General features: G+C 59.5%; 1 protein-coding gene across 8 annotated transcripts in view; it reads left to right on the top strand.

Annotated features, from left to right (window-relative positions):
* Nucleotides 1–158: 158 nt before the first annotated feature.
* Nucleotides 159–12,300, top strand: part of Plxnb1 (plexin B1) — a 30,121-nt gene continuing 17,979 nt past the window's right edge. Inside the window, exons 1-13 of one of the 8 annotated variants that reach the window (XM_045136973.1) lie at nucleotides 159–256; nucleotides 5,245–5,297; nucleotides 5,880–6,992; nucleotides 8,194–8,376; nucleotides 8,648–8,776; nucleotides 8,892–8,992; nucleotides 9,265–9,397; nucleotides 9,645–9,801; nucleotides 10,080–10,188; nucleotides 10,265–10,373; nucleotides 10,798–11,475; nucleotides 11,656–11,778; nucleotides 11,962–12,084. In XM_045136973.1, the coding sequence (XP_044992908.1) occupies nucleotides 5,886–6,992; nucleotides 8,194–8,376; nucleotides 8,648–8,776; nucleotides 8,892–8,992; nucleotides 9,265–9,397; nucleotides 9,645–9,801; nucleotides 10,080–10,188; nucleotides 10,265–10,373; nucleotides 10,798–11,475; nucleotides 11,656–11,778; nucleotides 11,962–12,084 (2,952 nt within the window). In that variant the 5' untranslated portion in view covers nucleotides 159–256; nucleotides 5,245–5,297; nucleotides 5,880–5,885. Of the gene's footprint in view, nucleotides 257–372; nucleotides 504–912; nucleotides 989–1,146; nucleotides 1,198–1,348; nucleotides 1,407–1,743; nucleotides 1,842–2,657; nucleotides 2,851–2,987; nucleotides 3,013–5,244; nucleotides 5,298–5,879; nucleotides 6,993–8,193; nucleotides 8,377–8,647; nucleotides 8,777–8,891; nucleotides 8,993–9,264; nucleotides 9,398–9,644; nucleotides 9,802–10,079; nucleotides 10,189–10,264; nucleotides 10,374–10,797; nucleotides 11,476–11,655; nucleotides 11,779–11,961; nucleotides 12,085–12,300 lie in introns of those variants that run through there. The other 7 variants (XM_045136975.1, XM_045136977.1, XM_045136979.1 and 4 more) reach the window with 7 other exon arrangements.

The following is a 12,300-nucleotide window of genomic DNA, read 5'->3' as shown; positions in this document are numbered from 1 at the left end:
CCAGGGCTGGGGGTGGTGTGAAGGGTGGGGGGAATCCCCTCCCCTACTGGGCCGTAAGCAAATAGGCAGGGGGAGGGGTGTCAGGTTACATAGCTTAGGGATGGCGCAAACCCAGGTCCAAAGCCCGAGCTCTTCTCAAACAGCCAGGGGTGGGGGCCGGAAGGAGAGGTTGGGTGTCGCGGGAGTCCTCCCTGGGAGAAGCCGAGGTGGGCAGGGCCAGGTGAGCAGAGGAGAAGTAAGGCGCCTTGGAATTCAGGTAAAGAAAAGTTGTGTGTGTGCGTGCATGCGTGTGCGTGTGCGTGTGTGTGTGTGTGTGTGTGTGTTGGGAGAGAACAGCCACAAGGCGCCTTGGAATTCAGGTAAAGAAAAGTTGTTGTATGTGTGTGTTGGGAGAGAACAGCCCCAAGAGACCGGAACTAGAAGCGAGAGAAAAGAACTCCTGGGCGCTGGGGTGAGGCGTGAAGTGGTGGTGATGATGGTGACTAGGAAACAGGCCAGACAAGGTGAGTGAGGGGAGCGGGTCCCCACCCGATGGTGGATGGATCTGGAGGAGAGAGGGAGGGGGGGGGCTCGGGTGCTGTCCAGGTCGTCCCAGCACCTGAGCAGCCGCTCTCAGTGACCTTGACCGCGGTCTCCCCGTTGTGGGAGAGGAGAGAGAGAGAGAGAGAGAGAGAGAGAGCGAGGGCTGCTGGGGGGAGTTGTGAGTTCAAAACCACGCGCAGGTGAGAAGCCCGGCGCGGCCCGGACTCCATTCCTCGCCCCCCCCCCCATGTCCACTCCCCTCCCACGACCGCGTTGCTATAGTTACCGCCGCCGTCCAGCACATTTTTCCCCTCCCTCCCCCGTCCCCCCCCTGCGTACACACCGGGCGGGGCTGCTCACCCCACCCCGCCTCGAGCTCCGCGGGGGATCCCGGGTGTCTCCTGGGCCCGCGCGCGCCCCGCACTCCCCGGCTGCTTCCGGCCGGGCTGGGCCAGGACCGGGCGGGGTGTGTTGTCGGGGGGGGGGGGAGGAGGAGGAGGAGGGCGGGCAGGAGTCGGGGGGGGGGGATGGTGGTGGTGGTGCTGGTGGCGGTGGTGGAAGGAGCGGAGCCCGGGCCGGGCCGACGGGGCTTTGTCTCCTTTGTTCGCAGCGGTGGCAGCGCCGCGGCAGGAGGGGCGGGCAGCGGGCGCAGTTTGTCCGCCCCTCGGTCTCCGGGTAACAGCTGCGGCTCCGCTAGACCCACCTCCCCGGGGCGGGGTGGGGGGGGCGGTGAGGTGTCGGGGAGGTTGTGGACAGAGAGAGAGAGAGAGAGAGAGTGAGAGAGAGAGGCCACCGCGTCGCAGATCCCCGAGCGGAGCCCGCCCAGCGGCCGGCCACGGTCGCCGGTGTCCGGCGCGCACCCAGCCCCGCCGGCCGGTCGGGCGGTGAGTTGAGGCTCGGGGTTTTGGAGGTGGCAGTGGACCGTGATGGGGGCGGGTGGGGGGGAAGATCGATGGGGACGAGATGCCACGTAACCTTCCACCCTTCTCCCGTGGAAAGGCCTGAGACCTGCATCGCTCCAGGCAAGGGTTTTTTTTGGGGGTGTGTGTGTGTGTAGGGTGTGTGTGTGTGTGGGGGGGGAACGGTGCCCGAGTCTCGAGAGCGGTGTGGGCAGCTTCGGTGCTGCGAGTTGGGAACCACACTTGTGCGCGCGCCCAAGGCAAACTTTGGCGGCTCCGCCTGAAACGCGATTGGGAGACGGAGGAGGTGGAGCTGCTCCTCCGCGCCCCCTCCTCGAGGATGCCCGCCGCCGCCGCCGCCGCCTCTGTCTGGGCACCGGCCCGGCCCTTTCCCCGCCCTCCTTAGGGACACCGATTGGGGTAGGTGAGGGGGGTGCGGCGTCCCTTAGCCCCGTTGGCCTCCCGGAGGGAAGGAGGGTCGGGGAAGAACCGGATGGCGAGGTGGACACTTTTCCCCCCTTCCTGGCTGCAGCCCCGGCTGGAGTGACAAAGGTGGACCACGAGTCTCCCGACACCCCACAGGGAGAGCCCCCTCCTCTCCATCCATACAGGCTTATTCATCCGGGCAGCTGGCTGATGAAATGCCCCAGGTCATCGCGGGTGCTTGGGAAATAGGTGCCTTTTCCCCCCACCCCTGCTTAACACCCAGAAAGCAGGTGGACCTTGCTTACCAAGTGGACCGTCAGACGTGTACTCCGCCCCTTTCGGGGGACCCTGGGAGTGGGGCAGTTTCCCTCCAACTCTCAGACATTGCAGATGTGCTAGGGCGTAAAGGCTTGAATTCATGCGCTCTTCTGGCCACTGAGAACAGCTCCGGGAGCGGCCGGTGGTCTTTGCTCTTTGCAGACAGAAATCGGGCAGGTCTTCGGCCCTGCTGTGAAGCGATTCAGAGCGAGGTGGGCCCTGAAGAGGCCTGCAGGGCAGGCCTGGGCAGACACAGTTAGGCTTTGGCTATGAGCCTGGATAGGGCCTGAGATGTGGGGAGTTAGGGGAGGAGAGTCTGGCAGTGTGATTTGGGGACGTGAGGCATGGCTCCAAATTAAAACTTTTCACTCTGTCCCAGCCTCGTTAATTAAAAGTGGGCCAGCTCCTTGTCCTTTGAATGGCCAAAGTGGCTCGGAAAGCAGTGTTGCAAATCCCATATTACCCTTACTGGCTGGGTTTCCTTGGCAGTGAAATGGGGGGTTCATTGGCCGGGTAGGGAGCACCTGCTCTGTGGTGTGCACCAGTTGCTGCGGCCTCCCAACCAAGAGTGATACTCTCTCCACCTTTAAGGAGTTCAAGTCCAGAGCGGGAGGAATGAACGGGAGGAGGATGGTTTTCGGTTGTTGCCGCTATGGCCAGACTACACACCTCACTGCATTTACTGGTCAGAGCAGTCCTACCTCCCCTTCTGCCAATGGGAATCTGAGGCTGAGAGCCCAGGGCATAGCTGGGTAGATCAGGCCAGTGCCTGGGTGTGTCCATTCCATCCACCAGGCAGGGTCACCTCTTCAGGAACCTGGAAGGACTAGGAAGGCTCCCCCGGGAGGTGATGGCTGGGTGTGGGAGGTAATGGGATAGAGAGGGAGTGGGCATTCCAGGCAGCAGAACACAGCCCTTGTGATGGCCGGGAGGAGTGGAATGAGCCTGCAGTTCAGCAGGAACGAAGGGCATGCATGGGGGAGGATGTGGACTGGAGGGGCTCGACCTTTTATGTTGGGGTCCCCCAAAAGCTTGCCGGGGTGGGGGTGGGGAATGTGCTTCATCCGGCTTAAAGAAAATCTTGCGAGGCCCTCGTAGACGGGATGGACTAGGGACTGTTGTGTGGTCTGTAACAGAGGGAAAATGAAATGCGTGTGCCGGCACGGAGGAGAAAATGCTGCTGCCCCGTTTTCTCCTCCCCCTGCCCATGGTATGTGGGGAAGGGCTGTTAGGCCTATTGAAAATGCCTGGCATAGTTCCCTAGAGTGGGTTAGCCTCTGACCTGTGTGCCCTGGCTAGGAGCCTATCTGCCTGTGTTCCCCTCAACCAGTTATGATTTCACATCTGGGGAGTGGTTTTGCTGTTGCCTCTTGAGGGCCGGAGAACCTTGGCATGCAGTAGGCTTTGAGCAAATATTTACAAGCAAATGAAACAGTGAAAGTTGGTCTCATTATGAGACCCGGTGCCCAAGGCCCATCCCTGGCCTGAGGTGGTAGGAGGGGTGAGCAGTAGCCAAGCACAGGAGGTGGCTTCTGTCTTCCCAGAGGAAGAAATTTGGCCTCCCCATCCCTTGGAAACAAGGTTGGGGGTGGCGGGGGGGGGGGGGCTTCTCAGCAGCCTGGCCTTGCTATAGTCCTGGGCTTTTGGCCGGGTTCAAGACTTTGCCTGCCGCCTCTTTTTCCCCCTCTCCTCCCCTGGGTGGCAAACAGAGGCAGCCTTGTTCCTGCTCCCATAGAGCTGCCCTGTTCTCTACACACTAAAAATGGAAACCCCCAAGCTATTTTGGGAGCAGTGCCCAGCCAGGCTGTGGCCGTGGCCCCCTTGCTCCCACCGGGCTGTGGCCACAGTGTCCTTGCTCCCCACCAGGCTGCTGGATGCTCTTCTGAACCCTGTGCCCAGCCCTGTTCATGCTAGGGCAGCCTCAGGAGTGCCCCGCTGAGGCCTCTGCTCCGATGAACTGACCCTGGGCCCAGGGAAACAAACCCTTGGGACATTCTGCCATTGGCAGCTGGGTGGTGGGAGGGGCTGGGCAACGTGGCCTGGGCATAGGCAAGTAAAGAAAATGTTCCCTAGTCAGGGATGCATGTTTTCTCCCAGCACCTCACCAGCCTTTGGGCTCCTGCTTGGGGACCACTGGCATTTTTTTGGGGGGGAGGGGGAGAATAGTGTTGCTATGGTTCCTTGGATCTGGGACTCAGGAGTTTCAGCTGGGGCCTGCAGGATGAGAGCAGGCTCCCAAAGTTTGGGAGGTTCTGGGGTTGAGGGGCACAGCCCTGCACAGTGACTTCCTCAGGGTGATCCCCTGGGCCTTGGCTCTACTCTGACCTGCAGGAAGGAGAGGAAACAGCAAGAGATGGCCTATCTCCCATGGCTCTGTAGGACTTAGCACTGGAACCAGGAAACTGTGTTTGGGTATCAAGAGTTGGGTGCTGTGTTTCCGTCTCTGGTGGGTGGGTAGGACCTGTACTTGTGCGGAGTGTTTGCGTGTGTGTGAGGGGTGGTTCCTATAGGGCTGTGTCTGTGTGTGTTATGTGAACATAAGTAGGTATAGACCTGTGTGGTGTGTTTGTGTGTGTGTGTGTAAGTGCCCACTTGTTTGTGTGGAGGCGTATGCATGCAGGGCAGGTGGTGCGCATGTATCTTGGTGTGTGAAACTGCCAGTGCCCGTTTGTACCAGGAAGGCCCCTGGCCTATGGGTGTTTACCTGAGGGCCTTGACGGGGCAGAATTTGAGCAAAGGGTGGGAAGGGGAGAATGTCGAAAAGGGACCTCCAAGGGAGAGGCCCTTCCTGGTGGCCTGACTGGACCCCGCTGGCCGTGGGGCTTCTTTCTAGCTGACCTTTCCCAGGCCCCTCGGGTGCCTGGCTCTGCTGCCCTCCCCCACCCCATGTGGGCTCTGAGGAGGCGTCCTCTGCGGAATGTGTTTGGTGGCTGAGGGCCAGGCTGGGCTGGGCTCCACAAGCAGGCTGGGCAGTGAGGAAGGGGGTACTTCAGTGCTGCCTCCACTGTGGGGAGCCCAGGGCTCCCATATGCCTGCTGCCCAGCCCCCAGCTTGACGCTTCTCTTTCCCCACCGGCTAGGTGACTCGCGCTCAGGTCATGCAGTTGTCTACTGATCCAGCCGGCCCTGCCAGGTGAGCCTGACTTCACCCCAAGGCACTGGAAGGAGTGACTCCCACCCCTGCCCAAGGCACCCTGAGCTGGGGCCCAACCCCATCAGTCTCCACCCTTCCCAGTGTGGCCTGTTGGTTCGGCGGTTATAACCCCCTTCTGGATTCCTGGCCTAAAAGGCCTTGCACCTAACTCTTGTCTTATTCTGACTTGCCGGTGACCCATGAAACCACCTTCCTTCTTTTCCCTGTCAGGAATCTGACATCCATGGGGGGATGGGGCCCTTCTTGAGGATTCTGGGCCCTCTTTCTTTCCCCTCACTTGGATTCCAGGGAGCAGGGCCTAGAAGGGGCAAGGAGAGCTGGTGTGCGGGGGCAGGTGGACTCTCTTCCTCAAGCGTAGTGTCTGCAAGAGGGAGCGCGCTGAGTTCTAGGATCAGTGTCTCTTGTTTCCGTGTGTGATTCCGGCAGCTCCCTGGGCCATCTAAGCCTAAAATTGCTCTGATCACCCCCAGATTAGAAGGGGCATTTGGCAGTACCACATCCCGTTCCTTACCAGTGACCCTGTTGGCCACTTGAGCCTCACTTGACCTCTCTCTCTACCAGGTGACCATGCCTGTCCTCGGCCCAGTTCTTCTGCAGGTGCTCTGGGCCGGATGCGTCCTCACCCTCCAGCCACTTCCACCAGCCGCTTTTACTCCCAATGGCACACATCTGCAACACCTGGCCAGGGACCCCAGCTCAGGCACTCTCTATGTAGGGGCTACCAACTTCCTATTCCAGCTGAGCCCTGAGCTGCAGCTGGAAGCCATGGTGTCCACAGGCCCTGTGAATGACAGCAGAGACTGCCTACCGCCCGTGATGCCCGACGAATGTCCTCAGGCCCAGCCTACCAACAATCCCAACCAGCTGCTCCTGGTGAGCCCGGAGGCCCTGGTGGTGTGCGGGAGTGTCCATCAGGGCGTCTGTGAGCTCCGGAGCCTGGGACAGCTCAGGCAGCTGCTACTGCGGCCAGAGAGGCCTGGGGACACCCAGTACGTAGCTGCTAATGACCCTGCGGTCAGCACCGTGGGGCTGGTGGCCCAGGGTTTGGCAGGGGAGCCCCTCTTATTTGTGGGGAGGGGATATACCAGCAGGGGAGTAGGGGGCGGCATCCCACCCATCACAACACGGGCCCTGCGTCCACCAGACCCCCAAACCGCCTTCTCCTATGAGGAGACGGCCAAGCTGGCAGTGGGACGCCTCTCTGAGTACAGCCATCACTTTGTGAGTGCCTTTGCACATGGGACCAGTGCCTACTTCCTGTTCCTGCGGCGAGACCTGAAGGCCCCTTCTAGAGCTTTCCGCGCCTATGTGTCTCGAGTGTGCCTCCAGGACCAGCACTACTACTCCTACGTGGAATTGCCTCTGGCCTGCCAGGGTGGCCGCTATGGCTTGATCCAGGCAGCGGCTGTGGCCACGTCCCGGGAGGTGACCCACGGGGAGGTGCTCTTCGCAGCCTTCTCCTCAGCGGCTCCTCCCACTGTGGACTGGCCCCCGGCGGCGGCTCCCGGTGCGGCGGGCAGCTCTGTGCTCTGCGCCTTCCCCCTGGACGAGGTGGACCGGCTCGCCAACACCACCCGAGACGCCTGCTACACTCGTGAAGGCCGTGCTGAGAATGGGACCAAGGTGGCCTACATTGCCTATGACGTCATTTCCGACTGTGCGCAGCTGCCAGTGGTGAGTTTAGGCACAGTCCCGGCCTTTGCCCTTTTCCTGAGGCCACTGGCCAGACATGTGCAGTCCAGCAGCTGTCCAGGAAGCCTGAAGGGAAGCTGCTGGTGGGGTGAGGGACAGTCAGGTTTATGGGTGTTAGGTGCTTCCTCTGCGTCCGGGTGACGGGGATCCGAGGTGGTAAGGATGGGCTTGAGCCCGGGGTGCTGAAGGAGTGCCATTGCAGAGGTGGGCCAAGCGCTTGTTTGGGGCCCCTAGGGCAGGGGTAGAATGTTGGAATGAGACCTTGTTTTGGGTTCTGGAGCAAGAGAGAACGATGACGTTGGGACTTGTATAGCGATGGCCTAGGATGAGCACAGAGGGGAAGGAGTTGCTTTTGGGAAGTGGGGGACGAAGCCAATGAGATTCCACAGGCCCAGGTGAGGGGATAAAGCTGTGAGAACTTTAGGAAAGGAATGGAGGAAGATAGAGCCACAGATAGGGAAGAAGGGCTGGAGAGATGGTTTAACAGTTAAGTGCTTGCCTGGGAAGCCTAAGGACTCCAGTTCGAGGCTTGCTTCCCCAGGACCCAAGTAAGCCAGATGCACAAAGGGTACACACATCTGGAGTTCGTTTGCAGTGGCTGGAGGCCCTAGCGCACCCATTCTCTCTCTCTCTCTCTCTCTCTCTCTCTCCCTCTTTCTCTGTCTGTAACTCTCGAATAAATACATAAAAATAAACAAAAAAAAAAAAGAAAAGAAGGGAAGGAGGGCTGAAGAGATGGCTTAGTGGCTAAGGTGCTTGCCTGCAAAGCCTAAAGGACCTAAGTTCAATCCCCAGTACCCACATAAGCCATATAGATGGATGAGGTGGCTTATTTGTCTGGAGTTCTTTTCCAGGGTCTGGAGGCCCTGATGCACCACTTCTCATTCTCTCTGTCTGTCTCTCTTCTCCCTCTCTCTCTCTCTCCTTATAAATAAATAAATAAATAAATAAATAAATGCCAAAATTTTTTTTTAAGGGGAGGGGGAGGAGCCACTGGAAACTCTAGGGCAGCTGGAGGTCTGTGTCCTGAAGTAAGCTAAGGATGAGGCTACGCGAGGTGCTGCATAGAACAGGATTGTCAGGGAGGGTTGGTACAGAGATTAGGGGCCGGGAGAAGGTTGCCTACAGAGAATGGGGTGGGGAGGTTATCCAGGCAGGGCCTTACCGATGCGTCTGCCTTTAGGACACCCCGGATGCTTTTCCCTGTGGTTCAGACCATACACCCAGCCCCATGGCCAGCCGTGTCCCCTTAGAAGCCACACCTATTCTGGAGTTTCCAGGGGTTCAGCTAACAGCTGTGGCAGTCACCATGGAGGATGGACACACCATTGCTTTCCTAGGTGACAGTCAAGGACAACTGCATAGGGTGAGTCCAGGAGAAGTACCAGGGCTGGGATGTGTGGTATATGTCATACTTCCCATCCCCGCCCCCAAATCCCAGCTCTGGCTGGGAGAGGTGTCCTGGGCTGCTCTTCACAGATCTGGGTGTTTTTTAATTACTCCACCATTGTCCCGGAGTGGTTGCAATCACTCGTCCAAAACCCAGGAAGAAATTCTTACTTGTACATTGCTTCAATTATGAATGGTCGATCACCATAGACTAGGTGTCATACCTTGTGTGTGATCTTCCATATAAGGTCTACCTGGGCCCCGGGAGCGATATTGGCCCATACTCTAAACAGAGCATTCAGCCAGGATCTGCGGTGAGCAGAGACCTCACCTTTGATGGCACCTTTGAGCACCTGTACGTCATGACCCAGACGACAGTGAGTACTGGGCGTGTGCTGGCAGGGAATGGTCTCTGGGCAGGTCCAGGGACTCTTATGTGGGTGAGCCACTGATGTTTGGATTGCCAGCCTCAGGTCCTCTTTGCTGTCACAGCTTGTGAAGGTTCCTGTGGCCCCCTGTGCTCAGCACCTGGACTGTGAATCTTGCCTTGCCCGCAGGGACCCGTACTGTGGGTGGTGCGTGCTCCTCGGCAGGTCAGTGCCCCACCTGCTCGTGAACAGTAGCTGTCGTGTCTGTAATTCTTGACCTTCGGCCCTTGATGATCAACCTCTGACCTTTGGATGCTCCCATCGCTCCTCCATTACCTTCCACCCTGGGCATCAGTGCCCTGCCAGAGTAGATACAGGAGCCTGGCATCAGTCCGTATTGATGGCTGTGTCCAGGGCTTTGGAATTGTAGGTGTCTCTAGTCTGTGACCTCCCAGTGTCCCTTGAGGGGCATGATAAGGTGCTGGTCTGTCCCTCAGGTGCAGTCGCCGGTCAGAATGTTCCAGGGGCCAGGGCCCAGAGAAGTGGCTGTGGAGCTTCCAGTCAGAGCTAAGCTGTTTGCGAGTGGCAGCCATCAGTCCTGCCAACATCAGCCGAGAGGACAGGAAGGAGGTGAGTGACAAGAGCAGGCGGGGCCCTAGTGGAGGCTTTGGGTTTGGTGTCAGGTGCATCAAATACCCCATGGCCTTGCTAATTTACTCATCTTGGGCCCTAGACTTCGATAGCTGTTACCAGTCAAGGGCAGAGGGTGTTTGTGAAGGCTTGGGGGGGAGGGGATATAGGTTGCTGGTGTCTGCCTACACAGGGTCCCCCATAACTGCCCAGTGATCCCAAAGTGTACCCTTGGCTTTCTTGGCAGGTTTTCCTGTCGGTACCAGACCTGCCATCCCTTTGGCCAGGGGAGTCATATTCCTGCTACTTTGGGGAATATGAGAGTCCTGCTCTGCCGATCGGTTCTGGTGTGATGTGCCCCTCCCCAGACCCTAGCGAGGCCCCAGTGCTGCAGAGAGGAGCCGGTGGGTGAGAGAAGGGGCCAGCCCCGGACCTGGGAGCCCCTCCTGCTCCCGTCTTCCTCTAAGGGTCTGGCTGGGGTAACATGTAAATCCCAGACACACAGTGCTGAATAGACGTTTTTCTGTGAATGTCTTTCTTCACTGGCCCCCAATGCCCCAGAGTGTCCATTCTGTGTCCTTCGAGGCCAGGTTTCTGTCCCCATTTAGGTGCTAGCCTCACTCCATGTGGGTCTGAGTGCCCTTCCAACTCCTCAGTTCTGGATCTCTCTCCCACCTTGCAGACCATGTCTCTGTGAGCGTGGAGCTCAGATTCGGTGCCGTGGTAATCGCCACAGCCTCGCTGTCCTTCTATGACTGTGTGGCAGTCACCAAGCTCCGCCCATCCGCCCCGTGAGTTCCTCACCCCGCCTGTCCCCAGCCCTGGGCTCCTGGGTGGTTACCTTTGTCTCATCACTGCTCTGCGCAGGTGCCAGGCTTGCGTGAGCAGCCACTGGGGGTGTAACTGGTGTGTCTGGCAGCACCTTTGCACGCACAAGACCACGTGCGATGCTGGACCCATGGTTGTGAGCCAACAGGTGAGTGGGACTCTTGAGATGGAGCACGTGGGGAGCGGGTGGTAGGACTTAGGGTCCCCAGGGTGAGGGTTTTCTGATGGCCTGGGGTCTGTGTGCCTGCCTGCTCACGCGAGGCTCTGTCCTGAGTGCCCGGATGCTGTGTGTGGTGGACTCCCCGGAGAAAGATGCTCGCCCATCCCACGTGCTCTGGGACAGGATATTTGTCGCTGAGTGGCAGGAGGTGTAGCCTGCGTGCCCTGCCTCAGCACAGACGCCCCCCCCGGAACCTGCCCTCTGTGTTTCTCCTTGGGAGAATTAATGGGATGTTTTTGTTTCTCTTTTCCTCGGTCTCCTTTCCTTTTAACATACCCTTTGCCTGCCTGCCTCCTGCTCCTGCACCTGCCTGCTGAGTGACCCTTCCTGTCTTTCTCGGCCTCCCCTTCAGAGCCCGCTTCTCCCCCTAGTCCCTCCTGCAGAGGATGTACCCACCCCCTCCCCACCCACAGCCCCCAAAGCCACAGCCACCCCTACCCCCAACCCCTTTGCGGTGGAGCCCGGGGCTCCCTCCTTAACCACAGTCTCAGATGTCCCGCCTAGGGCCAAGCCTTCCCTGCTCAGCCTTTGGGAGCCGTGGGCAGGCCCTGGCCCAATACCGTCGCCCGCCTCCGCAGATTCACCTGTCCATGAGAAGCCCTTACCTCCCAACCTCCCCACCACACCTGGAACTGCTGTCCCTGTCCCCACTGATTTGGGACCAGTGACCACACCTGAGGACCTCTTGGCCTCCCGCCCATTGCCCTCAGATGCAGCTGCAGTGTCCCCCGCAGAGCCTGGCCCTGAGGCCCTGCCTTCCACGGTAGTCCTGGACCAGCCCCCTGGCACTGCTCCTGCCATCACTTTCCCAGGGGCCACTGGCTCCACGAAGCCCGTTCTGGACTGGCTCACGAGAGGAGGCGAGCTGCCCGAGGCGGACGAGTGGACGGGGGGTGACACGCCCACCTTCTCCACTGCCACACTCCTCTCAGGTGATGGAGACTCGGCAGAGCACGAGGACCCTCCTGCCCCCCTCATCCTTCTGTCCAGCCTCGACTACCAGTACGACACCCCCGGGCTCTGGGAGCTGGTGAGGTCCAGCCCAGGAAGGAGGCCTCGGGAGGGCGTGGGAAGACGCAACCGTTTGCTCACCTTGCGAATCTGCATCGGGAGGGTGGCGGCAGGGCCTTACCCCTGGGGTCCAGCCAGGCAGAGGACTGAGGGGGGACAGGGTGGGTGCCACAGACTGCCTTGCTCTTGGTGCCTTCAGGGGGAAGTGAGTCGGAGGGCAAGCTCCTGCCCGTGTGTGGAGAGCGTTCTGGGCTCCACACTGATGCCAGTCCACGTGGGGCGAGAAGTTCAGCTTCGAGGCAGGAACCTGCGGCTCTTCCAGGTGTGTGTACCCTGTGGACAGTCGGGGGGGGGGGGGCTATCGACAGACTCTGCCCGAGTCCTGCGGGGTGGGAAGAGACCATGCGCCCAGATCCCTACCTCGGTTCAGGCTGTGCCGGGGAGCTGAGCAGTTCACAAGGCCCAGCCCCTGAAATACCCAAACAGTCGTGTCCTCTGCCCCCAGGATGGCTCTAGAAACAGTGAATGCGTGATGGAGTTGGAGGGCACTCAGGTGGCAGTTGAGGCCCGAGTCGAGTGTCAGCCGCCTCCAGACACCTTGTGCCATATCACGTGCCAGCAGCACCAGGTACAGATCAAGAAGGGACTGGGTGGGCTAGAGCTCTGGCTACAGGCTGGTTACTAACCTCACCCGCCTTGCCGTACTCTTCACAGTCCAAGCTCTGATCCCGGATAACTGATGGGTATTCCACCTCCGACCTATGTCCATGTGCCTCATAGGGTCACTGTACCCACTCTGATCTCTTTTAAGTTGAAATCCCTAAGTGAGCCCCTATTTTATATA

The sequence above is a fragment of the Jaculus jaculus genome, chromosome 17, assembly GCF_020740685.1.
Source record: "Jaculus jaculus isolate mJacJac1 chromosome 17, mJacJac1.mat.Y.cur, whole genome shotgun sequence".
NCBI classification, from domain to species: domain Eukaryota; kingdom Metazoa; phylum Chordata; class Mammalia; order Rodentia; family Dipodidae; genus Jaculus; species Jaculus jaculus.
Note: the sequence above shows the minus strand (reverse complement) of the source record. Positions and strands in the feature narration are given on the sequence as shown.